Source organism: Dipodomys spectabilis, unplaced genomic scaffold (genome assembly GCF_019054845.1).
Source record: "Dipodomys spectabilis isolate Male_0828 unplaced genomic scaffold, ASM1905484v1 ptg000076l, whole genome shotgun sequence".
Classification (NCBI taxonomy): domain Eukaryota; kingdom Metazoa; phylum Chordata; class Mammalia; order Rodentia; family Heteromyidae; genus Dipodomys; species Dipodomys spectabilis.
This window is the reverse complement of record NW_024870753.1, coordinates 6,205,495-6,232,181: the sequence shown is the minus strand read 5'-3', so window position 1 is coordinate 6,232,181 and position 26,687 is coordinate 6,205,495. Positions and strand designations below refer to the sequence as shown.

Genomic DNA, 26,687 nt, shown 5'->3' with positions numbered 1-26,687 from the left:
GCTGAGATCTGAGGATCAGACTTCAAAGCCAGTCTGGACAGGAAAGTCTGTGGGACTCTTTCTCTCCAACTAGCCACTAGAAAATTGGAAGTGGTGCTGTGGCTCAAACTGGTAGAACACTAGCCTTGAGCAGAGACAGTGCCTGGGCCCCGAGTTCAAGCCCCATGATTGACAACAAAATAAATAAAGCAAAAAGTGTTGGAGTCATGGCTCAAATGGTAGAGCACCTGCCTAGCACCCTGTTGGTAGGCTCATGTTGGTAGAGAAAGGCCCCGGATGGTAGGGATGGAGGAGGGGGGTCTGGGTCACCAATCCAGGACCAAGCAAGCTAGTATGGGAGCCAGGAATTAGGTTGATGGCTAGGAGCTGGGGCTCAGACCCAGCCCTGATTGCCTCTACTGCCCTATCTTCCACCCCCACCCCAATCCCACACCCAGATTCTCCTCCTCCTTGCCCCACACAGATGGGCCCCCACCCCAGTCCCACACCCAGATTCTCCTCCTTCTTGCCTCATACAGATAGATGGGCCTGCCGGTTTGTCTGCCTCCACTCGCTCCCAGCCTCTCCCAAGCCGAAGCCTGGGAGATAAAAATGCTAATCAATTTGTTCTCAGTACTTATCATTAGTCAGTACTAGCTTCCACCTCTAGGGGAGGAGCACCCTGGGGTCTCTAGCCAGCCCTTGCCACCAGAGCCGACAGCCTCACCCTAAGTCCTTGACCTGGAGTTCCCAACAGCGTTCCTTGTCTCCTTGGGGCTGGGGGTGGGCTGGGTGGGAGGAATCAGCACTACTTTCACAGTGAGGTAACCACGGAGTTGAAGGTGAGCCACCTTGGAGCCCCTCTACCTCGCCAGGGCACTCGAGCGTCTGCCATTTGCTTCTCTTGGCAGTGGAGTCCCACTCTTGGCTTGTGTTTTTAATCATGGCGGCCAATGTCCAACGTCCGTGGCTGCTGGTGACTTCTCAAGCTCTCTGAGGTGGGGTATGAAAGGTGGTTCGCTTTCCCAGAGAGAGAGAGATTTCCCAGGTCATAGTGTTCTTCACACTCCTGACCTCCTCATCCCATTTTCTGGGGACCTCGGGAAGATGCTTCCCCGGTACACAGAGTTCCAGGCCCCTCCTCGGTTATGACTTCTTCATGGCCAGGAGGGCGCCCAGCCCGGCTCCCGCAGCTCCTTAAGGGACCCTGCAGGTACCTGGACGCGCTAGTGAATTAGACAGAAGCTCCTCCCAGGGGCACCAGCCGAGCAGCCTGGCCCACCAGAGTCTGATTCTGGTGGAGACTTGTTCCTTTCGCCCCCTGGTGGCCACACTCTTGCTTCTCTTCTCTGCAGAGCGTTGTGTGTATGTGTTCTGACACGCTGTCTTCTCTTCTGCAGAAGGACGCCTCCTCCATCTTTTCCCCAGGAACCCCGAGCTGGGGTCTTGGTCATGTCATGGAGTGGACTGGCCTGTAGGCAGGACATACTGGGCTCCAGCCTTGGAGTCAGAGTGGCCCGAGAGGGTGCCCTGCCAGACCCTGGGCTTTTAGCCCTTCACCTGCTCTGCCCCTCTACCACCCCCGATGTGTCCTCAAATCCTGAATGTCCTCATGACCTAACAGATGGGCATCGGGCTTGGTTCCTATTCCAAGCCCTGCTCCTCAGCAGACGCCTCTCACCTGTAGTTCGGGAATCTTCTCCAAACACCTCCATGGAGTGAACCCTGATCACCTGAGACTGGCATACAGCAAGAGGGGCACCCAGGAAGAGGGGGCACCCCGGTCAGCCTTCTGCTTCAACAGGTGCCCTCAGGAGCTAGGGGAGACTGAGGGAAACATCTAGAAGCATGTAGAGTGGCCTGTCGAAGGCATGTCCCAGAGACAGGACAGTGTGGCCTCCTCTGTGTCCAGCTGGAGGTGGCAGCAATATGTGACACAGAGGATGAAGGCTGTTGGAATGGAGTCACCGGTGGGTCCCCAGCAAGCCAGATCAGGCAGGACTTTGCTGTCAGGACAGAGACAGGAAGCCCAGGGACGGCCAGGCAGTGGGTGTGGAGGGGAACAGGGGTTAGGTGGAGATCTTTGGGGCCAGGGTGAGATGGATCCTTTTAGCTCCATCCATGCAATGCATAGATGGGAGCTAGCACTTACACTTTGACTAAATTGGCCGGTTCTGGGGGGTCAAGAAGTATGGGACTGGATCTCCCATCTGTGTGTAATGAGGCATGACAGCCACTAGAGGGCGCACCTGCACCAAGAATGTTTCTCAGGAAGGGGAGGGGGAGGAGGACATGGAGGAGGAGGCGGCTGCCAGCACTGCTCTCTGGGTGGCTGGAGTCTGGAGCAGCCGGGGAAGGCTGGACACCCTGTGTTTGGAGTTCAGCCTGGGCACTGTTCCTAAGCTTTTCCACTCAAGGCTGGCACTCTACCGCTTGAGCCACAGCTCCACTTCTGGCTTTTTGCTGGCTAATTCGCAATAAGAGTCTCATGGACTCCCTGTCGGGGCTGCAAAAGGCAGCCTCTCGAACCACAGCAGGTAGACAGCTGCAGATCCAGGTGGCTCAGCGCCAGGCCAGTTTTTATCCTGAGGCTCAAGGGCTGAGATGGCTCGTGAAAAGCTGCCAACGCTCCTCTGTTGTTCAAGAAAATTCCACTCAAAATGGAGAAAGGTAATGTATTGAATCTCTACCATGTGCCAAGAATTCCTCAAATCTTTACACACACACACACACACACACACACACACACACACACACACACACACACCCCACACATCTCACTTAATCTTGGCCATAACCTTGTGAAGTTAATAGTTTAATCTCTGTTTCAACATAGGATAGGGTTGGAACTTGATCTTGTCCAAAGTGACAATGCTGGCTGACCTCCAGATGGCCTGGCCCCAAGTCTCTTTCCACAATCTCACACTGCTATAGTGAGTATTCCTGTAGCTAAGAGTTAGAGCCGCCGCTCACTCCTTCATGGAAATGAAGACCCAGAGATAGGCTTTGAACTTAGAGCCTGCTTGCTTGTCTGGTGCTCCAGCCCTTGAACCATGCCTCCAGTCTGGCTTTTTGCTGGTTAATTGGAGATAGAGTATCATAGACTTTTCTGCCCAGGCTGGCCCTGAACCACACTCCTCCAGATCAAAGCTTCCTGAACAGATGGTTTATAGATAGGAGCCACGGCACCCCAGCTCTGTACCTGTGATTCTGGAAGTTGTATCAGTATGGTGTATTATTAGATTCTTTGACTTTAGAGTATCAAACCAACCTTGCATCCCTGGGAGAAAACTTGGTTAAGGTATAGAATTCTATCTAGAGGCTACCCGATTTGGTTTGCTAGTATCTTGTGTTGCCTTGTGATTTCCTTTGGCTAGTTATTTTATTAGGGTGACACTTGATGATTTGGGAGGTATTCTTTCCTTTCTACTTTTTGGAAGAGTTGGTGAAGGATAGACATCAATTCAGTGTGAAGAGTATCCAGGTTTGAGTTTCTCTTTTTTCTTTTTTTGTACTGAGGGTTGAACTTGGGGCCTCGTACAAACTCTATCATTTGAGCCACACCCTCAGGTCCTTTTGCTTTTAGTCTATTTTTCAAATAGGCTCTGGAGCTAACTTTGCCTGGATTGACTTCAAACCACAATCCTCCTACTAATACTTCGTAAGTAGGTAGGATTACAAGTGTGGAGAATCACACCTGATTTGTTTTTGAGATAGGGTCTTGTTAACTTTTGACTGGACTGGCCTCTGACAATTATCCTTCTGTGTCTGCCTTCCAAGTAGCCGGGGAACACTGGGTAGTTTTTAAATTACTAATTCAAACTCTTCCTAAGCCTGCTTACGTATTCATATTTTGTCGTGTGTGTGCTTCTAAGAACTGCCCGCTTCATCTAAGTTATCTATTTTGTTCGTGTGTAGTGTTGCTAGGATTCCTTTACATCTTTTAAATAAATTCAATAGTACATTTAATAATACTTTGCCCCTTTCATCTCCAATTCTAGTCATTTGAGTATTCTCTTTTATCTTGGTTAATCTAGTTAATGGTCAGTTTGTCAATCTTGTTAATCTTTTCAGAGAACCATTTTTGGTTTTGCTGATGTTCTCTATTGCTTTTCTGCTCATTGAACGCCTACTATCTTTTATTTATATATTTAGTGTGTGTGTGTTGGTAGTAGGGGCTTGAATTCAGGACTCCAGCTCTTGTTTGGTATTTATTTATTTATTATTATGGCTCAAGACACTTGAGCCATACTTCCAGTGTTTTGGAGATAAAAGCCTCATGGACTTTTCCTGCCCAGGCTGGCTTTGAACCAGGATCCTCAGATCTCAGCGTCCTGAGAAGCTAGGCTACAAGCGCGAGCCACTGATTGCCAACACTTCTGTTATTTCTGTTTAAGATTAAGGATCTGGTTCAAGGGCACACTAAATAGAGGCTAGAGCCAAGCACCCACTGCCCATCTGCCTGGCATAAACACCCAAACTCCTCACGTGGGTCCTTCCTTGCCCCAGGCCCCAGCATTGTGGGGCTTCCGTGCTGTGTGATTGACTCTTGAAGCTTGTACACTTTCACCTGAGGCAGCTCTTCTGGAGAAAGGGAGAAAGGAAGGTCCCTCTCTCTTCTCTTATCAAGAGATCATTAACCAAAACCTGAAGTGAGCCTTTGTGTGGGTGACTACCTGTATTGCTTTTACAGGGACATTGTCAGGAAGTTAAATAAAAACAAAACCGTTACCTTCCAAATCTCAAGTTTGGAAAAATGCTTGTTAAAGGACTTGGAGCCAAATGGAAGGGTAGATTTTAAAAATCTATTGCACAGGGGGGCTGGGAAGGTGGCTCAGTGGTAGAGTGCTTGCCTTGCATGCCTGAGGCCCTGGGTTCGATTCCTCAGCACCACATAAGCAGAAAAAGCTGGAAGTGGTACTGTGGCTCAAGTGGTAGAGCGCTAGCCTTGAGCTGAAGAGCTGAGGGACAGCGCCCAGGCCCAGAGTTCAGGCCCCACAACCCCCCCCCCCCCGCCCCCCACAGCGCAGGGTGAGGTTTGGGTGGGAAAAGTGAGCAGAAACACACACTTAAACTAACAAACAGGAGGCCTTGTTCAGCTCCAGCATCCTGGGGTGCCAGCTCTATGCTCTTGTAGGTCTGAGGCTGCCCCTTCTGGCTGCCATGTTCCTGCTGAGGCTAGACCTCCTTCCCTGAACAGGAAGAGATTGCTCCATCAAGTAGAATGCCTGTGGCTTCAGGAAGGAGGCCCAGCTCCTAGCTGTTAATGGAGGCCTCCGAGCTGGCCCCAGTGGTTGTAATCCTAGCTCCTCAGGAGGCTGAGATCTGAGGATCAGGATTCAAAGCCAGCCTGGGCAGTAAAGTCTGTAAGACTCTTATACCCAATTAATTACTAAAAAGCCAGAAGTAAAGCTATGGCTCAAGTGGTAGAGTGCTAACCTTGAGAGAGAGAAAAAATACAACAAAACAACAATAAACAGCTGAGAGACAACTGAGTACTGGTAGCTCACACCTGTAATCCTAGCTAATCAGGAGACTGAGATCTGAGGAGCCTGGGCAGGAAAGTCTGTGAGGCTCTTATGTCCAATGAACCACCAGAAAACCGGAAGTGGTGCTGTGGCCAAAGTGGTAGAGCACTCACCTTGAGGTGAAGAGCTGAGGGACAGTGGCCAGGCCCTGAGTTCAAGTCCCAGAAGGGGACACACACACACACACACACACACACACACACACACACACACACACACACACACACAGAGGCTCAATCCCGGTGGGGCTGGGCTGAGTTAGCGCCCTCCGATGGTGCCTCTGGGGCGCTGATGGGGCTCGGGGAAGAGCCATGGTGGTGGAGGTCACAGCAGCCTCAGGATGCTGGTGTCTCTGCAGGTGAGGACTCCATTAGCACCTTGGGCCTGATTCTCGGCGTGGGGCTGTCGCTGCTGCTGGTCTCCATCCTCGGCTACAGTCTGGCCAAGTGGTACCAGCGCGGGTACTGCTGGGAGGGTGAGTGAGCCCTGGGTCTGGGGTCCGGGGCATTCCCCTCTCCCCACACCCCCATCGCAGATGGCAAGGCGGGTGGCGCTGCAAACCTCTCAGCCCACAGGAGGCAAAGATCTCTCCTGCAGTGGCCACAGTGGGACTGGAGTGGGAGGCTGGGCAGTTAAAGTGGCTTGGGTATGGAAGGGAGGTTATCCAGAGAATGGGGCTCCTCTCACCCCACTGACCTCCAGTCCCTGCCTCCCTCCTAACCCCCGGGGGCCCTCAACACCCAGGCCATGGCTGAACCGTCCAGACTCTGGACAGTTCATGTTTGTTTTCTCAGCCCTCCCCACCTCGGTCTGTGGGCCGTGGACCTTTTCTGGCTTCCGGGGTCTCCCCACGGATCGGCTGTGGTCCCCTTAACCCAGAGGCGTGAGTGTCTTCTTCACAGGCTCCTTGGGGGGAACGGGCAGAGCCTCAGTGAACTTCAGCAGACACGCCCCGCATGAGTGGGCGCATGCGCTGAGTACCGCTGTACTTCTGCCTAATTCGAGTATCTTGGAAATTCCACCCCAGGACGAATTGTAGCCCCGAGTGTTGTTTGTTTGTTTGTTTTTTCTACTTGGTTTGTTTTGAGACAGGTTCTCACTATGGTAGCTCAGGTGGATCTCAAATTCCTGGCCTGTTTTAGATGCTGGAAGTGCAGGTGTGCCACACCATGCCTGGCCATCGCCTCTGTTTCTGAAGTAGGCTAAAGCCACAAGGTTGGAAAAAGCCCAGACTCAAGCCTAGGTCTGGTTCTTTTAAGCTCTTGGCTGTGGCTGCCTCCTTCTTGGGGTGACCAAGGTTTCCAGTGGGAAGGACCCTGGGATGCCCCCAACGCTTCCTGAGATCCTCTCAGTCAGCCACTCTTCTGGAAAGGGGAAGGGAACACCGGATGTTTCTAAAAGGGCCATGGCAGCTTTTGGGGGTGGTACTAACACTTTTCTTGGGTTGTTTTCCAGGGCCTAATTTTGTCTTCAATTTGTACCAAATTCGGTGAGTAGATTTAGGGCAGATCTGGATGGGATGGGTACTGGACTTAGGATGACAAAAGAATCAACACAGAGCCGCCCACCCACCCACCCATCCACCCACCCACTCTTCCATTTGCCCACCCACCCACTCATCCACCCACCGGCTCTTCCATCCACCCACCCACTTACTTTTCCATCCACCTAGCCACTCATCCACCCACCCACTCTTCCATCCACTCAGCCACTCATCCATCCACTTATCTATCCATCCATCCACCCACCACCCACTTATTCACCCATCCATCCATCCACCCATCATTTATTCAGTAAGATTGTCTCCAGTGCTGTGGTATTTATTTCTAAGGGCACGAGGCTGGCTGGGCATGGTCTCTGTCCCTAAACATCTTGCTGGCTATGCTGGAGATGGGCCTGATTATAAATAATGTCATCTCAGATACCCAATGGTGTGAAAAGAGGACTGAGCAGGGGAGGTCAGGGGAGGGAGAATCCGGCATGAGGAGGTCCTCTTGGGTGAGTGCTCCTCTACATCTCTGCCACAGGGCAGCTCTGTTCTTCCTCTGGCCCTGAGGAATGGCCTGCTGTGGAAGATAAGGCAGTGGGGCTGTGACCTGATTCTCCTCACAGCCTGGAGTAGCTTCTGCGGGTCTAGTCCCGGGAACCAGGGTAGGGGCTGGTCCCCAGCTGCAGGAGCGTCATTGGCCGGTCTTCCTCAGGAACCTGAAGGACTTGGAGGTGGGACCACCCTTCACCATCAGCGGCCACATCGGAGGTCCAGACAGCGGTGGCGGCTACATGAAGTTCTCCAATGGGCTAGGCTGAGGCGGAGCCTAGCTCAGCTTTGGGGGCCTGGGAGAGGTGTGGGAAGGCTGGAGTGCTTCTGAACAAGTCTAGTGTCCAACGAAGGTCCCTAGATGCCAAGTGCAGGCGGCTCACACCTGTCCTACTACTCAGGAGGCCGAGATCTGAGGATCACGTTCAAAGCCAGCCTGGGCAGGAAAGTCTCCGAGAGACTCTGATCTCCAATAAACCACTCAAAAAAGCTGGAAGTTGTGCGCTGTGGCTTGAATGGTAGAGCACTGGCCTTGAGTGCAGAGAGGCTCAGGGACAGCACCCAGGACCAGCAAAAAACAAAAAACAAAAAAAAAACACCCCAAACAACAACAACAACAAAGACGTCCTAAGAGGACCCAGGCCCTCGAACCTTGCACCAAGCACTACCTGGGCAGCATGGCTTGGAGGAACTGTCCCCTGATGCTGCTCCTCTCCTCTCCTCTCCTCCCCTCCCCTCTCCTCCCCTCCCCTCCCCTCCCCTCTCCTCTCCTCCCCTCCCCTCCCCTCCCCTCCCCTCTCCTCTCCTCTCCTCTTTTCCCCTCCTGCTTCCTCCCCTCTTCCCCCTTTCCCCTCCCCTCCCCCCCTCCCCTCCCCTCCCCTCTCCTCCCCTCCCCTCCCCTCCTTTCCCTCCCCTCTCCTTCCCTCTTCCCCCTTCTTTCCCCTCCCCTCTCCCTTCCCCTTTCCCCCTCTCCCCTCCCCTCTCCTCCCCTCTCCCCCCTCTCCCCCTTCCCCTCCCCTCTCCCTTCCCCTTTCCCCCTCTTCCCTCCCCTCCCCTCTCCTCCCCTCTCCCCCCTCTCCCCCTTCCCCTCCCCTCTCCCTTCCCCTTTCCCCCTCTTCCCTCCCCTCCCCTCTCCTCCCCTCTCCCCCCTTTCCCCCTTTCCCCTCCCCTCTCTCTTCTCCTTTCCTCCCCTCTCCTCCCTTCTCCCCCCTCCCCTTTCCCCTTCCTTCTCCCCTCCCTTCTCCTTCCCTCCCCTCAATTCCCCTTCCCTCCTCTCTCCTCCCCTTCCCCCTCTCCTCCCCTTCCCTCTCCTTTCTTCCCCTCTCCTCTCTTCTCCTCCCCTCTCCTCTCCTCTCCCCTTCCCTCCCTTCCCCTCCCCTCTTTCTTCTCTTTAGGAAGAGGCTCCTGGGCCAGCAGCTCCTGGGCCAGCAACTCCCGAGCATTCCTGAGATGCTCCCCTGCTCCTGGGCCCCCCAGGCCTGACCTGGCCCCTGAACGTGGAGAATAGGGGCCCTCCCCTGAGGTCCACACCAGCCTGGGGTAGGGGGGACGGTCAGCCTCTAGGGATGGGTGTGGCTGGGCTCCCCAGCTTTGTCACAGGACCCTGCAAGGTGGCCATTCCCCTAGAAGGCCTCCATTTGGGAAGGACGGAGCCTGTGGCCCAGGCCTGGCGCAGCTCAGGTGGCCGAGCCCCACGACTCCCCCAGGAAGTTCTCTCTGTGTGCCGACCTCTGACCTCCGGTCAGCAGGACCTGGAAAGACAGCCACACCTTCGCTAGCGCGTTGGGTGCTGTAGGGGCGATTCCAGACGTGATTTTTAACCTTCGCACTAAGGCCTACTTTCTTGAAGACTGGGTATGGCCTTTGCCCTGCCTGCCTACCTGTGTGCTTGGTTCTGGTGCTTTCCATGCCCGCCCGCGCCCCTCTCCCCCCCAGCCCCTCCTCCTCCATGCCTCCCAAACTGTGAACTACCAATGTTGATGGATAGTTCTGAGAATAGTCTAGAAATTCATCCCTGTTTAGGCTCTGGCGCTGGGGTGGGTCACCGTCTCCCTGTGCATCCCCTTTCTGGGGTACAGCCTGCCCCGGGAGGTAGAAAGGGGATCCAAACTGGTGGTCAGTGGAGAGGAAGGCAAGCAAGGCTGAGCAAGGCTGACACAGAGAAGAGACAGCAGACGGATGAGGCCCGCCTTCTTCCAGAGCTGGCCCTGGGGGGCAGCTGAGTGGGTGCTTAATTACCAAGCACCCTGCTGGGGATCCGCCCAAAGGGGCCCAATCCTTGGGGCAGCTGTGGATGGAGGGGGGGGCAGGAGGGGGCCTTCTGTTAGCCTCACACCTCAGGACAGACGGATCAGGGGTGAAGGAGGAGGGCTGTCCTCTCTGCCCTGATGATGCTATTTCTTTCTTGCTGTGGGCTCAGGGATGCAGGAGGCGGGCAGTGGGGGGGGGGGCATTCTTCCCACACAGCCAGGCTCAGACTTGATGAGCTGCGTCTCTGGGTTTGGAGTCATTAGCTAGGTCTTCTTGCCTGGGTAGGTGGGCAAGGTGGTTTGGGACCCCTCCTGGTGGTGGCTTTCTTCTTTAACTCCCATCACTCCTCTTTTTTGTGCTGGTCCTGAGGCTTGAACTCAGAGCCTGGGCACTGTCCCTGAGCTTTTTTGCTCAAGGCTAGCACGTTACCACTTCTGCTACAGTTCTACTTCTGGCTTTTTGGTAGTTAATTGGAGATCAGAGTCTCATGGATTCACTCTCAGATCTCAGCCTCCTGAGTATCCAGATGTAAATCCCAGCTTGAAACCCCACCTCTTTAATCCTTGGGGTGCTCTTTCTCAATAAGACTTTCCCCTGTGCCCTGGTCTGTGTGGATCCTAGGCCTACAGGGTCTCCCAGAGGCCCCTGCATTGCTCAGGACCCAGCAGCCTTGGGGACACAGGGCCTGGGCCTCAGGTGGTCCCGGCCCTGGGCATGGGGAGGGGTGGGGGGCAGGGAGGACACAGGACAGCTGTGGAAGGCCGGGAGAAGGGAGGGGATTTCCCCTGCGGGGAGTGGAAGTGAGAGCGAGCTGCTTCCTCTTTTGGGGTTCTCTGACGCGTACCCGGTCCCTTCTGCCACTCCCTTGTTTTCCTTGCTTCCCAGCTTCTCAGGCCAGGCCCTCACGCCAACCCTCATGGGTGTCTGTGGACAGATCCGCAGGGTAGATGCCAGGGTCTTCAGAAATGGCGAAGGGTCCCAGGTCTGGAGGTCAGCTCCGCCGGGACCCAGGGCGGAGCCAGGCCTCTTTATCCTTCTCTGTTCCTTTGGTGCTGTGATGCGGGAGGCCGTCCCCAAGCCTGCAGCTGCCTGGCCGCCCTTCTGGGTCCTCTTGCTTCCATGTTCCTCCCGGTGTCCTCACCAGGCCTGAGCGCTCCACCCACCTCCCCTAGCCACAGCTGAGCAGGACGCAAGTCCTAGCTTTCCTAAGGACTTCAGGATCCGGGGGACCCCAATGGCCACGTGACCTCCCTGGCCCTGTCACCAACCAGGTTAGATCCCGCAGCGCTCATCATTCCTCACACTAAAGCACCCATGGTGTGTGCTTGGTAACTCCCTTGTGTAGAAGGGAACGAACGCACCGTGCAGCCCTGAAGGGTGGCCCGGGAGGACATAGATTGCTTGCACAGCGCGTGGGGCATTGGCACATATGTTAGGGCATTTTGAGTCCTGTGGCCATGCAGTGACACAGGGGTAGATAGTTGGACCATTTTATACAGGGAGAGGTTCAGAGGCTGGTGCCTGGAGCCTCAGCAGTTTGCAGCCTCAAAAGACAGCCTGAGCTCAGGGAAGCTGCATGGCCAGAGTCACTGCAGATTACAGCACTAGGAAATCTAGATGAAGGCTTCTCCCAGCTCCCACTCTGCCTTACTTACCTCTGTATCCTGTTTATCAATCTGGGACCTAGTAGGTGATCAAAAGATGTAATCACAGAGTGTAGTCCTAACTCTAAGAGGTGGCAGTTGAAAGGTGTCTGCTACAGTTCTTCTAGACCCCAGGGGTCTAGGGTTCTACCTTCCTACCCAGAAGAGATCTAGCCAGGATCCAAGGCTAGACCACTTCTTTCTTTCCCACTTCCTCTGTGTGTGTATGTGTGTGTGTGTGTGTGTGTGTGTGTGTGTGTGTGTGTGTGTGTGTGTGTCTGTCCTGGGGCTTGAACTCAGGGTCTGGGTGCTATTCAGTTCTTCTGCTCAAGTTTGGCCCTCTACTACTTTGAGCCACAGCTTTACTTCTGGCTTTTTGGTAGTTAATTGGAAATGAGAGTCTCTTGGACTTTCCTGCCTGCCTGGCTTTGAACTTGGGTCCTCGGATCTCAGCCTCCTGAGTAGCTAGGACTACAGGTGGAGCCACTGGCTCCTGGCCCCATTTCTAGTCAACTACTCTCTGCCGGGGTGTGTGGATGCTGGTGTTTGCTGGACACATGTTGGCCCAGAATTTGGGATCCAGGAATACAGTCTCACTTCAATCTCATAGCTGGTGGATGAGAAAACAGAGGCTCAGGGCTGTGAAATGATGGCTGGAGACCAGGCAAGGGTGTGCTTTCCTTATAATCCTTTGCCGCCCACCCTAGGCTCCGCCCCCATTGCCATCCTTTGCCGCCCACTCCTAGGCTCCGTCCCCATTGCCATCCTGAGATCCTTGGCCTCTAGGAAATGCTTCTTTCTCTTCCATCTCTAACCTCTTTCAGGGTTCCCTGGTATGAGAAGCAGGAGTTTGAGGATCCAGGCTCCATCTTTAGCTCCAAGTTTCTCACTCACCCCCTCCTCATTCTCCTTTCAATTTTTATCCCCTCCTCTGGCCCCCAGGTTTGCATGCTCATTCTTCATGCAACTCAAATTCCGCTTCTTCGGGGAACCTTCTTCAACACCTGTGGATCTTGGCCTCTTCTGATTTTAATTACATAGCTTAGTTATTTTATCCATCCATTACCCATCCATCCATCCACCCATCATCCATTTCATCCATCCATCCATCCATCCATCCATCCATCCATTCACTCATCCATTAATTCAGCTTCTACACTATATTCCTGATGACCCCACAGTCTCTCTGGAGATTAGTCTCTCCCTTTTTTAGTTGATAGGTACTTCCTGGCAGCACAGGAAGTAGGAGCTCTCCAAGGTGCCTTGTTTTGATCTGGCAGTGGGTAGGGAGGGGTCATGAAGGCAATGGAAGGGTTCCTCAGGCTCTCTGGGGCATCCTGGGTACACTTAGGTGCTGTGACATCTGACAATCTGCACCACCACCACCTCCACCACATCTGACTCTGTTGGAGATCAGATATGCTTCTGGAGAAAGGGCACATAGGTGGTGAGGTTTCTATCTCAGGCACAACCTACAAGACGGTCAAAGCCATGATTAGACATCTCCTCCGGTGCTCATGGCTCTGCCCTGTGTGGGTGGCAGCATGAGGGGCCAGGTGACAGGCCCTGTCACCTTGGAGCTGGTCCAGGACACCACGTTCTAGGCTTCAGGGCTCTGAGAGACTCAAAAGTGGGAACAGATGGGAGTATCATTATTACATAAAAAAAACTGCTTAGTGATCAAAAACGATCAAGAAGCAGTGATATTTGAACAGATCGGGTACAAAACAGGAAACCAGTGGTGGGGTGAATTTTCACACTTGGGGACCAGAAATAAAAATATTCCGCCTGCCCAGGGGAGCCACAGGCCAACGAAAACAACAGGTGGTATAGCCCTGGAGGCCCAGGCCCGGGCCAAGCTGGAGGCTCCGGGATGTCACCTGCAGGGCCACGGGTTTGCTTAGATGAGGAAGGTCAGATTCCCGTGGCCATGTGGGCAGAAAGTGGCAGGTTAGGACATCCAAACTGAGAAGGAGGAAGCGGCAGTTCGGGCTCAGACAGGTTGAAGGAACACGGAGGTGGTGAATTCTGGGTGATCACAGGGGACGGGGGTGTCCAAGTGTGTAATTTCAGGGGAGCAAATGTGGGCTCCCACATGCTAAGTGCACCCTCTGGGCTGCGCAACAGCAGAGGCCCTGGCCCCACACACATGATGGCATGGTGTCTCTGGGGTCACCAGTGTAGCAGAAGCAGCTGGGAGCAATGAGTGGAAACTGCTCTTTCAAGGAGCTGGATTCAGAAGGGAGGGAAGGTGGTGCTGAGTAGGAAGTTTCCAGACTCCTTGGCTCATCTTCTCCAACGACCCCCCCTCCTAACCCTCACTAGTTGGGAGGTAGAGATCCAGAGGAGGGCAGCTCGATACCCGTGAGCCTCGTGGCTCCCTGCCTCATTCTTCCTGTGGAACAGAGATTCTGTACCGGTGGTGATGGCTTGTGTGATGTTTACCTTTATAACTCAGGGCCCACTCCTTAAGACCAAGGTCTTTTTTGTCCCCAGGACTGAACGCTGCGTCAACCACAGAGTAGGTGTTCGTTAAAGGAATGAAGCGCTTCCATTCAGGCCTCTGTCTCCTGCCTAGGAGTGACATCTTCCACCTCGGTTTGAGTCATCTTTTAAGAACACGAGCTCCATCTGCCCAGCCTCTGCTCATCGGGGTGTTTTCTGGGTACCATTACCCTTTTAACAGGGTTGTGGGAAATTAAAGTGAAGATGGATCTGATAGCAGGGAAAGACACTGCAGGTCATTAATAACCATGCACTTGATTTTTTAAATTGTGGGTTTGCTTCAAATGAAACCCTCAAACCCATGAGTATAACAGGAAATGAATGAGTCAAACTTCCCAGTACCCCATGTCCGCTAAGGTGGGTTTGATAACATCAGCTCTAACGAGGGCCTGCCTGTGTCTTGCAGTTGGATCCGTTGTGTATTCCATGCGGGCTCAGCCTGTTAGTCCCCCCCTACTCTGCTTCCAACACTGTGTAGACACAGTGGGGGCTGGGGGGCAGGATACACCCCCTTAGGGACTGTGTGGGGGGGGCGGTCCTGAGGGGGAATAGAGGTATTTGGGGAGCATTAGCAGTTAGTTACAAATCTGGGGAAAAAAACCAGTTCAACAGAATTTCCTCTTTTGTCCATGTCGACCCATTTCCCCTCTCTCCTTACCAAGAGGAAGTTCCCTTAGCTCAGAGAAACACACGATCACACATTCCCCAGCCTGGAAAGGCCCTTGAAGGATATTGCTCAGTGGAGGAACAGCCCAGACCTTCCGTTGGGGGACTTCAATCCAAATTCCAGATAAGCATGGATGGACATCTCATCGGTGCTGCCGCCTGGGAGAACTTCCTTGGTTTTCCCCACAGCAGCTTAGAGTTGAGCTCACTGTAGCCAAGATAACAGCCCAGCCTTCACTAGGCACGCACATTTTCTCCATTTCTTCTAAGGCTCTCCCGTGCACCCGTTTCCAAGAAAAACTATTTCCCTTCACGTCCTCCACAGCCAATGACAGTTCTTTACCAGGGAACCCCACCTTTCTGGCACCCCACTAAACTTTCTCAATCTCATTGAAACATCACCACCTCTCATGCTGAATTTCATCCCCGTTATCAACGGGGATCAGACACGCTAAGAAGGTCACAAGCGATGCAGGCCATGCTAGCATGGCTGGATCTGGTTCCACTCTGGTTGCCTATTCCCCACTGCCCCCATCACTTGTTAGCATTATCATTTGCATAGCCAATGACCAACCACCTAACATTAGCATACCATTAGCATATCCAACAATCACAAGCCATGGTGCCATAAGAAACCAGATTGTCTTCATAGGATTCCAGACAATTTATTGGAATTTAAAAAAACCACACACACACATACACAGACAGACAGACGCACACAGTACTCATTCACAATGTGTTCAAAGCACACTGACATTCGTTTGCTCAAGGAACATGAGCCCATGGTCCTAGGACTTAAGATAACTCACACATTCTTTTCTTAACATATGTATCTGGAAACTGAGACTCAAACAGGAAAAATGATCAACCCCAGGCTGTACAACTAGGAAGAGTACGGAAGAGCCAGAACCTCCGAGAGAGCCTGGAGTCCTTGCCTGGCTCTCCGGCCCCTTCAATAAATAAATGAAGTAAATAAATAAAGTTTCCCCAGAGTCCTCCCCCAAGCCTCTGAGCTTCCTGGCAGAGTGGCAGGGCTTGTGTCTGGGACCCTAAGGTCTGTGCAGTGAAGTTGGGGGGTGGGGGGAGATGGCTCCTAAGGGCATGGCGCTTCCCAGCATCGGAGAGCTGCCTTTATGTGAAGACAGATTCCAAACAAGGCTGGGGGAAGCAAGGACCACTCCTGCCCCTGCCGGGCCCCCGTGGCTGGCCACTCTCCTGGTACGGCCTTCAACACAAGGAGGAAGTCGCCCTGAACAGACAGGGGCAGAGCCCACTTCCTCCCAGTGTGGGCTCTGGCAGGCCAGACTCTCAAATATCATTCTCCTTGGCCCTGGGGGCCAGTGTAGCTGACATAAAGGTGAGCTCATCTCACAGATGGGAAAACTGAATCCTTCTGAGAAGTGAGTGGCCACGGTCACACAGCTGGACACTGAGCCCAGGGCCTGGTCCTCTGGGCCCAGAGCTAGACATTAGCAGTGAATACAGATACAGGGCCAGACCCTGACTCTCTGGGGCCCAGCTGAGCCCTGCAGGCTCAAGCCCAGAGGCTGTCTGAAGTGCCAAGCTCAGATCCATATAGACATCCATTGTGTCTCAGGTGCCACCAGCAAGCTGGTGGGGTGAACTGTGAGCGACCGGGCCCCTGGAAACGACTGTGGTCATTGGTCAATCGCAGGGTAAGAGGCACCAGTTCTGAGCCAGAATCCTTCGGTGGACCGATGGGTGGATTGGCTGACTGCCCAGGGCAGATAAAGCTTAAGATCCTCCCGTGACAAGCGTAAGGTCATCTTCCAGTGATAAGTGTAGCATCTTCCGGTGACAAGCTTGCTGCCCGAGTGAGTGGGCGTGTTATCTCCATGTTACCACCCCAGAGTTCCAACCTGGCCTCTGAGCCCCCCTTTCCCACTAGAGACAACCCCATCGTGAGATCCCCAAGCTCCCTTCTCTCTGAACTCCATCCTGCCAGGGGCTTGAAACCGGGCTGGCCTGTGGAGGTGCCTGCGCCAGGCAACTTCAGCTCCAGAAGCCCCCGTGGTTCCCAGGCAGAGCCTAGAATTGGCTACGGTACAGGAAAGAGCTCAGAGGAGGGGCTGACTTCCCTTTGCCGGAACCTGCAGGGCCCCGCTGGGCAGCACAGCCATCCAGGATGTATCCACCAAGCTGGCCTCCTCCTGCCCTTCTGGTCCCCGTGGCTTGCACCGAAGTGTACAGTGGAGCCCGGGGTTGGGATCTAAGCCTCCTTCTGCCCCAGTGGCTGTTGGGAGTGCAGGCTGGAGATCAGTGGCAGGGCCAATTCGGAGTCAAAGCTGCTCAGGAGGCCGCCCCGGGCTGCCTTACAGTCTAAAGAGGCAAGGTCCTGGGTCAAGCTCCAGCCAGGCGTTCCCAGGTTCCCACAGCTGGCAAAGGCCAGGAGGGGCCACTCCTCCACCAGCTGCTTCCACTGTTCGGCTGGGGCGTCCAGGGGAGCCCCTGATGTTCCAGGAGAATCCTGTTTCACGTAGCCCTTGGCCGGCGCAGACGGGGCCCAGCCTGCCTCTGTGAATTTGGGGCTGAGGCCATCCGCCAAGAAGGTCTCTTTCTCCAGGCAGCCCTCCTTGGTTCCTGGCTGGGCCACACGTCTGGTCTGTCTCAGGTAGCCCTGAAAGGCCACCACAGCTGAGTCCTCTTCCCGTGGGACCTCAGGCCTCAGGAGAGGGATCTGGCCCAAGGCTGAGCCCGGCTGGGCATCCCCAGAGTCTCCCGAGCTCCCGGCGAGGCTGACACCGCTGTCCTCCTGGCCAGGGCCTGCGTTCTCATCCTGCGGCTCCCAGGCGGGCCCGGGGCCCGGGAGCAGGCCCGACCCCTGCAGGCAGATCCCGCTGTCCGTGCTGCCATTACTACAGCTGTCCTGCAGCGCGGAGGGCCCCACGCCTCCCAGAGTCTCGTGGGTCTGTGAGTCAGGGCCAAGGAGGAACGGGGACTCTTCCAGCTGCAGGGACGGCTCGTTACTGTCAAAGCCACCATCCGTGCTGTTGTGCAGGCCCGAGGCCCTGAGCTCCGGGAAGGCCTCTTCGTCCAGCGGGTGGATGGTGTCCCGCAGCTCTGAGCAGGGGAGCTGGCTGGAGAAGACAAAGGGGCTGGGCTGCTTGAAGACCTGGGGAGGAGAAGGCAGAGTGAGAGCAGCCTGAACATACACAGCACCTTGGCACTCGGGGGTTTGTTGACTGACTTACTGATCGCGGTTGCACCCTGCCCTCATTTCCTTGGTAGTGGATTACTGTCACACACTCCATGAAGGGTGTGGACTCTGGATCTGGGCCTTGTGGGTGCAAACCTAGCTCTGCCTCCTATCCGCCTTGCCACTTAGGCCGAGTCACTGGTCTTCTTTGTGTTTTGTTCCTCACGGTAACTGGAGTTCATGATACACGTCTTCTCCTATTGCGGGTAGCACGTGAAGCTCTGAGAACCTCACGTGACTCATGGAAGGCACACAACAGATCCACACGGCTTCAAACCATAGCCTCCTATAACCGTAGGGGAAGTAGTACTAGAGCTGTTCCCTAAGGGAGAAATATGCAGCTCAGAGAAGTTCGGTTATTTGCCCGAGGTCACACAGCAGGGAAGAGCACACCTGAGTTTGTGCTCAGCTGTTCTGACTTGAGACCCTTGCTCATCCAATCTGAAGGCTCAGAGCCAAGGCGGCGCATACGTAAGAGCAAACAATCGAACGTGACCATGCGCTGAGCATTCTGCAGTTCAGACTGAAGTCAGTGAAAGCCGGGATGGTAGGAGAAGGAAGCTGGGCTTTGCTCTCCAGAGGAGAAAGTCCTTCCAGGACGAGTCAACTCTGTGTCCCGGGGTTGTGAAGGAGCGCTATCCGAGTGGCTACCAGACGTCTCTTGGCTTTCTACCTCTGTGCCTGGTCCTCTGCTTTGTGTGAAAGCCACGGGGCCTCACCTTGGCTACAGTCAGATGCCAGGGATCAGGCCCTCGGCCCTCAGCTCCCGCCCAGGCACCACTTTCAAGGTAAGTGCTCGCTGGCTAGCTCAGCGGCCGCCCACTCCCGGCTCTTATGACCCCCAGGTAAGTGTCTCCCATCCAGGCCCAGCCTCCCCCACTCCTGCTTTCTAGCTCCTGAGTCCCAGTGTCTCAGCCCTAGGTCACATCCACAGGGGTGTGTGGGTCTCCGGCCACCCCCATCGGGGATCCAGACCTGCATAAAACACATATGCAGGGTGCAGTGAAACAGGCCAGTGGGGAACCACAGCTCCCAGGAACAGCGAAAGAACCACAAAGACACACTTCAGCTAGACCCAAGGAGGAACTTTCAACCCCTCGAGGGTTGATAAGAGCTGCTGGCCTCCGATCCTCGTCTGGTTTGCCCAGGCTGCCGAGCTGGGGGCCTGGTTCTTTCTTGGCTGGGCAAAGGTTCTCTTGAGGCCAGGCTGTCTCCATTTCCTTCCCGCAGTTCTTACTCAAAATCCTTTCATTGAGCCTTGGTGCCTCGTCTTGGTTTTCCTACACACCCTGATCTCTCTGATCTGTCTCGTGTGGGCATGGCGGAGTCCCTGCCTCCCTGGCTGAGCGGGGGATCCTCACTGCCGTGGCTCTCCACACCGGGGGGCCGGGGCTGGTGACCTGGCACCCAGGCCAGGGGTGGGCTCAGGTTTGGTTCTCACAAGGTGGATCTGAGGGTCCCCTGGGAGGGGCTGAGGAGGGACATCCCCTCTCATGGTCACCGGTTGGAGACCCTGGGCCATGGGCTGTCCCCTGACCTCCCTCCTGGCTGTCCTCACTGTCATGTGACAGCAGTGGCCTGGCCCCTGCCGTCCATCTAGCACTGGGCTGCTGGGCTACTAGGAGACACTGCGTTTGTTTCGTCCAGGGTGCGCATGAGGGCCCCACCCCCGATGACGTCAGATGGCAGAGGCCGTGAAGGAGGGAGGATCTGCCATGCCAGGTGGACGGGGGGCTCACCAGGGTGGAGGGCAGCTTGCCCCGGCGCCGCACGTAGAGCTGGAGGAGCAGGCAGTAGCCCAGGCCTGTGCACAGCAGCAGGATGAAGGTGAAGAACAGGCTCATGTTGGTCACGGTGAAATCTGCAGGCGCAGGGAGGGAGGTGCGTGTGTCACCCCGGCATGGTGGCACGGGAGGGGACCGGCTTCTGGAGATCTTTTAGCCACTCCGGGCCACTCTCAAAGGCAACTTGGAAACCACAGCTCTAGGGGTGTCTAGGTTCCTGTGGATTCCTGCCAGCTCATTCCCCCACCCCCCGCACCCCCAGTCCAGCCTAGAAGGGCCCCTCTGTGGGACCTGGGCAAATTACTTCATCTCTCCGAGCCTTGATTCGCTCATCTATAAGACGGGAAACGCTCTTGTTCCTGCCTCGCAGGTGTGAAGCTCACTTATCATTTACCGAGTTCTTCCCTAATTCACTGGATCCTTGTAACAACCTGAGGAGGCCCACGCCCCATCACCCCGTTCGTTCAGGCGAGCATCTTGAAGCTTGGGGAGTGAAGGCCTAGCCCAAGTCACGCACCTCGCTGGCGGTGAAGCCAAGATCAGAGCAAACTGTTTCTTGTACCAATAAACGAAGCTCACGGGGCGCTGGTGGCTCCTGCCTATAATCCCAGCCACTCAGGAGGCTGACAGCCACTCAGGAGGCTGACATCTCAGGTTGGTTGTTCGAAGCTAGCCCAGGCAAGAGAGACTCTTATCTGCAATTAACTACCCAAAAAAGTTGGAAGTGGAGCTGTGGCTAAAGTAGTAGAGCACTAGCCTTAAGCACAAAGCTCAGAGACGGCACCCAGACCCTGAGTTCAAGCCCGGGACTTGCACAAAATGAATGCACGCATGCATGCATGCATGAATGAATGGATGGAGCTCTTCAGGTTACCAGTTGCACATATTGTGCCTCCTCCTGGAGAGAGAGGGACGCACGGTAAGGACCTCCTCAGCGTCCTCATGCTCTGAGATGTGCTACACATCTGTAGGAAGCACTTTGGGGTTCACTGGGCCCTCAAACCTAGGTTTTCACAGCTGGCTTGATTTGGGCACTTGCCGTGGCTGCCTTAGGTTACTAGTGACAGCTGCCTATGGGCCTCTGGTCTCCCAGTTAGACCACAAGACCGTCCAGGGCCAATCAGGTCCTGTATACCCAGTACCCCTCACCCCACCACTCTGAACCCAGCTGGGGCCTGGGTTTGCTGAGTTCTGCATTCTTTCCAGAAGCCATCTCACTTCTGCTTCCTTGGAGGAGAGGAGGGCAGAGTTTTTGCACCCTGCAACACACTGGCCAGTTGAGGAAGGGTCCTGGGAGACCCCTGGGAAGCCCAGCTTGCTCAAGTGGAGGCCCCCTCCCCTCCCCAGGACCAGGGGACCGGGTTCTGCTGATCATAGGAAGTGGCTTACACAACCCCGGTCCCCTTCCTCCTCTCTAAGATGGAGGCAGGAACATCTCTGTTGTAGATTGTGGGGGGGGGCAGGGCGGTGGCAACCATGGAGGACAGTGCCTGGCACAAAGACTGGCACCAGCAGTCCCAAGTGATGCTTTCCGAAGTAATGCCAGCCCTACCAGGCCCCGGTACCCAGATAGTGGGTCAGGCTCACTTACACTGCTTGCTGAGGGTGATACACTGCTCTTCCGACCAGTTGCCCTTGTTTGTGCGGGAGTCAATGAAGGGCTTGACCTTGACACACAGCGTTCCCACCTCTCCTGCCAGGAGGCTGAAGTGCTCACTGTCTACCACCATCTTTGGGAGGAGAAACAAAAACAACAACAGGGAGAATTGTTTTATGCACAGCAAGGAGAAGCTGCGGTCTAGAGGGGCCGGGTTTTGTTTTTGTTTGGTGGGGGGTGTTGGGGATGAATTAGGGCCTCATACCATGCCAGGCAAGTGATCTATCTACCTCTGAACCATCCTTCTAGTGCTGGCAATGCCTAAGGCCAACATCCTCAGGTTTGTTTTTTAAATAACTGTGGTTATTAATGCAGCTGACAGCTCTGTATTTACCAGAGCTGGTGTGTGTTTGCACGCGCATGTGTATACTGGGATATAAACTCAGGGTCTAGGTGCTTCCCTTAGCCTTTTCCTTTCAAGGCTAGCTCTCTACCACTTGAGTCACGGCTCCATTTCTAGCTTTTTGTTGGTCAACTGTAGATAAAAGTCTCAAGGACTTTCTTGCCCAGGCTGGTCCTGAACCTTGCTCATCAGAGCTCAGCCTCCTGAGTAGCTAGGGTTACAGGCTGAGCGAGGCTGATTTTAATAAGGATTTTTTAATAGCCTGGTTTTCCTAGGAGCTGAGGCTCTTTACAGAAGGGTCTGGACTCTGTCAGGGTAAGGAGGAAAAGGATGAATTTTGCAGATTCCAGATTGCAGGTGTGCCCTTATGCCTGTCATACAGCCTCATTTCCTCAACTCTAACACAGACGCAATGATCCCTTGAGAGGAGAAGACAGAGTGGCTGGTGTCTCTGGAGCCCAGGTTTCACATCCCTTTGACACCCTCCCCCACGCTCCAGCCCCTCCCTTTCCTGGGCACGCACAGTGGCATACTCAGGTGAAGACTGCCCAGGGAACACCATACCGAGTAGTTTCCCGGCGGCTTGCGGATAGCAATCAGGTACTTGCGGAAGTGTCTGAAGATGCTTTCATACTTGTCGCCCGTGGGAGCCCTCGGGGGCCGGAAGGGCTGGATTGTCCCATGGATGAGGCCATTGCCCAGTTCCAGTTTCACACTACCAACCGTGAGAACCACTGAGTTGGGGAGAGGCAAAGCCATGAGGCCGAGGCCTGGGGGGCTGCACCCATGACCTGCCCCCGGGGTCACGCTTCACCCGCCCAAACACCCAGGCCACAGGTTTCCCAACCCCACCTCACAGTAAGAACTTCTTGGGAGCATATTAAACATCCAGATGCCCTACGCCCATGCAGGACTTAGGCATTGCTGGAGATGAGTCTTGGAAATTAAACACTCTCCCTAGCAAAGGGGTCTGTGATCGATTGAGCCCAGGTACCCAGGCCACCTCAACCTCTAGTGGAAGGGAAGAATCTTGCTGAGTCTGGGGCGTATCCTTTTGTGTTACCTCTCCAGGGGGATTCTTGCCCCCCCTCCCCCACCTTTCCACAATCCCAGGGAGCTGTCCCCCAGAGAGGAGAGGACCTCATTCAGCCTGCCTACTGCTTGTACCCTGTAAATTCTTCTCCCCAAATCTAACATTTCCAGGCTTGGCCTGACCCTTGTGACTCAACCCATACCCCAAGATTTCTCTTTGGGAGGGTCAACAACTCCAGTTCCCTTTTTAATCTCTAAACATTTTGACTGTTTTTGCTTAATCTTTCCCAAAGTACTGACCCAGCCCTGTTTGGGCCACTGGCTTCCGGATTAGGAAGCCTGGCTGATTGGACAAGCTATAGATACCGAGAGAAAAGTTCTAGGCTCAAGTTTCTGGCTGGAAGGAAGCCCCAAAGTCATGGCTGGGGGGTGGGGGAGGAAAAAGCACCTTCATCCATGGTGAAGCGGGGGCTAGCTGGGGTCCAATTGGAGAGCTGGTGGCCGTCCACGGCTCGGACTTTGGCCCTGTAACCATTGTTGTGATACAGGTCCAGGGTGGCCATGGTGATGTCACAGGACAGAGCCAGGACCTTTGTACAGTTGGGGAGAAGGTTCCAATGCCTGTCTCCATACCTCTGCAGCATCACTTCATAGGAGGTATTTGGGGACTGATTTGGGATGGGTGTCCAGTGGAGGACATGCTTGAAGAACAGTGCTTCGAACCACACTGAAGAAGGGCTGGGCAGTTCCGTCCCTGGGGAGAAGAGTGTCAACATCAGAGCTATTTGTGCTTGTCCCTGGGGACAAGGAGGAAGCGGAGGAGGAGGAGGAGGAGGAGGAGGAGGAGGAGGAGGAGGAGGAGGAGGAGCAGGAGGAGGAAGAGGAGCAGGAGGAGGAGCAGGAGGAGGAGGAGGAGGAGGAGGAGGAGGGGGAGGGATACAGGGTTGCCACTCACATAGTGGGTGCTTCATGATGAGCTCAGGCTCTGCTAAGTACTTTGTATATGCTCCATTTAGTGACATCAACCACCGCCCTGCATACCCAGGCATCTCTCTCTCACCCCCCCCCCCCTCCGTGTATTGACCTTGATCTTCCTAAAGAAGAAAGCTCACAGAGGTCAATGACTTGCTCAAGCTCCATGGAGCTAGGAAGGGTCAGAGTGGAGACCTGCATTGGGTGTGTCTAATTCCAGAGCTGTCCTGTGCCGTCTGGGACCAGAGGCCACAGTGAGGATGAATGACTGCAGCTGCCACACCCCACAGAAAAGGCAGCCTGGGCAGTGAGCCTGAAAAGAGCTTGTCCCACTGGGCGCTGGTGACTCACACCTGTAATTCTAGCATGCGCATGCACATGCGTGCATGCACACACATGCAGGCGTGCGTGCAAGCACATGCACACACACACACATACACACACACATCCCTGGCTTCTCCCTGTTCTTGTTCCCTTACCTTAGGCTCCCCAAGTTGAAGTATTATCCTGTACTCAGGCCCCTACCTGAGGTAAGGTGACCACAAACATTGAGTCTGGACTACATGAGGATAGCTCCTTAAAGAGCCAGCACCCTGGGATCTATAGAGAGATAACCAAATGCCAAGCAGCCCCTCCTCATGCCCTCAGCCTGGACATACACTGATCTCCAAGAGCCCTGTCTTGCCTCTAATAAGAACCCATTACCCACTCCTACTTCACATCTTCTTCTTTTTATTTTTTGTCTATTGTGGGCGCTATCCCTCAGCTCTTCACCTCAAGGTGAGTACTTTACCACTTGAACCACAGCACCACTTCTGGTTTTCTAGTGGTTTATTGGAGATAAGAGTCTCATGGACTTTCTTGCCTGGGCTGGCTTTGAACTGTGATCCTCAGATCTCTGCCTCCTAAGTAGCTAGGATGACAGGTGTGAGCCACTGGCACCCAGCCCTACTTCAAATCTTGGTGATCAATTGAGTGAAAGAATGTGAGGGCCAAAGGCAAATGAGTTCCCCCTTCCCACGTCTAGGTCCCTGGAGGTGTCTCTTCCTCACGACTGCTGAACTCCTACCTCTTTTTTAGTGACTCTCATTCTCACTTATAAAATCTACCTGTCCCTTGAATTCTTTCACACACCGTCTTCAAGCCTCAAGCCTGTGCTTTCATTGCAAAACACTAGATGTCAAGTGGAAAATGCAACCCATTTTCTCAACTTTCTTTTCTACTCTCTCTTTTTGTTTTTGTTTTTGGCTGTACTGGGGTTTGAACTCGGGCCTCCACCACTTGAGCCACGCCCCCAGCCCTCCCATTTCAGGTTTCGATCACATGACTGGCTGAGAGTTTGACCTCATGCTTACTGGTGGCATGGTAGAAGGGATTGTGGTTCTTGCTCTCCCGGCCTCTGGTCTTGGTTCCTCAAACCTGGGGCCCTTGGGGCGTCTCTGAATCTGGGAACTTAGCCTGAACTGAGGGGTAGTGGTCAGGGCAGGGCGGGGGCAGGGGGCAGGGGGAGTGAGCTGGGGATTCCAGGCAGGGATGATCAGAAGGCGGGGAGAGGGCAGGGAGGGAGGGCAAGAGGGGGTCAGGATCACCTGGGGGTGGGGGGCAAACAGCCCCATCAGAGAAGCAGAGGGCAAGAATACCTACTGGGGTTCAATGTGTGGCTGTCAGCCGGCCCCTCCCTCACTCCCACCTTCCCCGCCAGTCCAGGGGAGAGCCCGGCACCCCCCCCCCCGACCCCCCCCCCCCCCCCCCCCCCCCCCCCCGCCAGCGGCGCCTCGCTCCCACCAGGGCCAGCCCCACGCCGATCTCCACCCGACCGCAGCTGTAGAGGGGGGTTGACACGGGACGCTGGTGGATTGGGCAGGGCCGATCCCCAGGACTTACTGTGTGCACCCCGGCCCAGGCGCAGGCAGAGCAGCGGCAGCAGCAGCAGCAGCCACAGCAGCAGCATCCTAAGCGCCCCGCATCGTCCCAGCGCTGGGACTGACTGACACTTCTGCCAGCAGGCACGAGCCACGCCCCCAAGGCGATGACGCAGATGGGCGTGGTTTCGTGAAGCCCCGCCCCGCACTCTGCCCCCGCCCCCGTCCTGGCTCAGGCCAGCTCAGCTCTTCTTCCTCTTGCTGGGCTCCCAGTGACCTAGGGTCAGAGGTCTGAGTAGCTAGGCATAGTGTGATGGGGTGTGTGATGGTGTGTGTGTGTGTGTATGTGTGTGTGTGTGGTGCAGGTGGTGAGGAATCTGTGGTGGTATGAAGCCAGATGCTGGTGGCTCACTTCTGTAATCCTAGCTACTCACCAGGCTGAGATCTGAGGATGGTTCGAAGCCAGCTTGAACAGCAAAGTCTGTGAGACTTTTATTCCCAATGAATCAGCCCCCTCCCCCCCCCAAAATCAGGGAGTGGAACTGTGGTTCATACGGTAGGGTGCCGGCCTTGAACTGGTAACACTCAAGTAAGTAAATGCATCTTTAGTCACCAACACTTCTGTATCACTGAATGTAGCCAAGACTGCCCTCCTAGTGTGCCAAAGGGTACGAGACACATGAACTGTCCACCCTTTTATTGAAGGAAGAGATCCGCTAGAGTGTGTGTGTGTGTGTGTGTGTGTATGTGTGCTTGCACTTATGTGATTTGCAGCGATGCATCTGGATTTGCATTTGCTGTGGTGTTGAGCATGCGCGTGGGCCTATCTGCCAGGTGGATATACATGGCTGCCCTTGCTCTGAGATGACACAGGGACCAAAGAAAGGTAGACTGAACACTTGCAGGCCAGAGCTAGGGTCACTAAAGTCTTCTTGCCCCTGAAAGTTTTCTCTGGCAGTGCCCACTGCTGCACTGACTTGGGTATTCCCTGTTCGTGTCTTTTAAGAAAGGGGTCCCAACTTGGGGTTGTATGGCCCGTGCCCTGTGCATAATGGGGGCCTAGTGATGCATCATGCCCACAGCTTGTGGAGCTGTGAATCCTGTCTGAATATTGGGGTGGGAGCGGTGAGACTCTCTGTCCAGTGGCCTGGACTGACAGAGTGCCAAATGGGCCGGGGGTGGAGTTGGGGGTCCGCCGCAGGCCTGAGCCG

General features: G+C 54.7%; 3 protein-coding genes across 3 annotated transcripts in view; 1 reads left to right on the top strand and 2 right to left on the bottom strand.

Annotated features, from left to right (window-relative positions):
* Tmprss4 (transmembrane serine protease 4) overlaps positions 1-1,694 on the bottom strand; it is a 36,289-nt gene extending 34,595 nt beyond the window's left edge. The window contains exon 1 of the mRNA XM_042682719.1: positions 1,661-1,694. Within this exon, the coding sequence (XP_042538653.1) occupies positions 1,661-1,694 (34 nt within the window). The remainder of the gene's footprint in view (positions 1-1,660) is intronic.
* A 156-nt stretch (positions 1,695-1,850) lies between these two features.
* Positions 1,851-8,965, top strand: Smim35 (small integral membrane protein 35). Its single transcript, XM_042682718.1, has 6 exons — positions 1,851-1,949; positions 2,625-2,649; positions 5,866-5,982; positions 6,963-6,996; positions 7,709-7,850; positions 8,940-8,965. Exons 1-5 carry the CDS (start codon positions 1,851-1,853, stop codon positions 7,812-7,814), a joined length of 381 nt encoding a protein of 126 aa, XP_042538652.1. The 3' UTR covers positions 7,815-7,850; positions 8,940-8,965.
* A 6,293-nt stretch (positions 8,966-15,258) lies between these two features.
* Positions 15,259-25,588, bottom strand: Il10ra (interleukin 10 receptor subunit alpha). Its single transcript, XM_042682903.1, has 6 exons — positions 25,499-25,588; positions 23,091-23,396; positions 22,175-22,344; positions 21,202-21,340; positions 19,566-19,687; positions 15,259-17,742 (listed from the first exon to the last, which is right to left on the bottom strand). The coding sequence occupies exons 1-6, from the start codon at positions 25,563-25,565 to the stop codon at positions 16,840-16,842; spliced, it is 1,707 nt and encodes a 568-aa protein (XP_042538837.1). The 5' UTR covers positions 25,566-25,588; the 3' UTR covers positions 15,259-16,839.
* Between the last annotated feature and the right edge of the window lie 1,099 nt (positions 25,589-26,687).

Coding starts and splice junctions, on each gene's coding strand:
- Smim35 (XM_042682718.1), top strand. CDS start 1,851: ATGTCCCAGAGACAGGACAGTGTGGCCTCCTCTGTGTCCAGCTGGAGG. Junction 1,950..2,624: donor CTGTTGGAATGGAGTCACCG/GTGGGTCCCCAG, acceptor CTGTTGTTCAAG/AAAATTCCACTCAAAATGGA. Junction 6,997..7,708: donor TTCAATTTGTACCAAATTCG/GTGAGTAGATTT, acceptor GGTCTTCCTCAG/GAACCTGAAGGACTTGGAGG.
- Il10ra (XM_042682903.1), bottom strand. CDS start 25,565: ATGCTGCTGCTGTGGCTGCTGCTGCTGCTGCCGCTGCTCTGCCTGCGC. Junction 22,345..23,090: donor CCGCTTCACCATGGATGAAG/GTGCTTTTTCCT, acceptor TCCCCAACTCAG/TGGTTCTCACGGTTGGTAGT. Junction 21,341..22,174: donor AGCCGCCGGGAAACTACTCG/GTATGGTGTTCC, acceptor CTCCTCCCAAAG/ATGGTGGTAGACAGTGAGCA.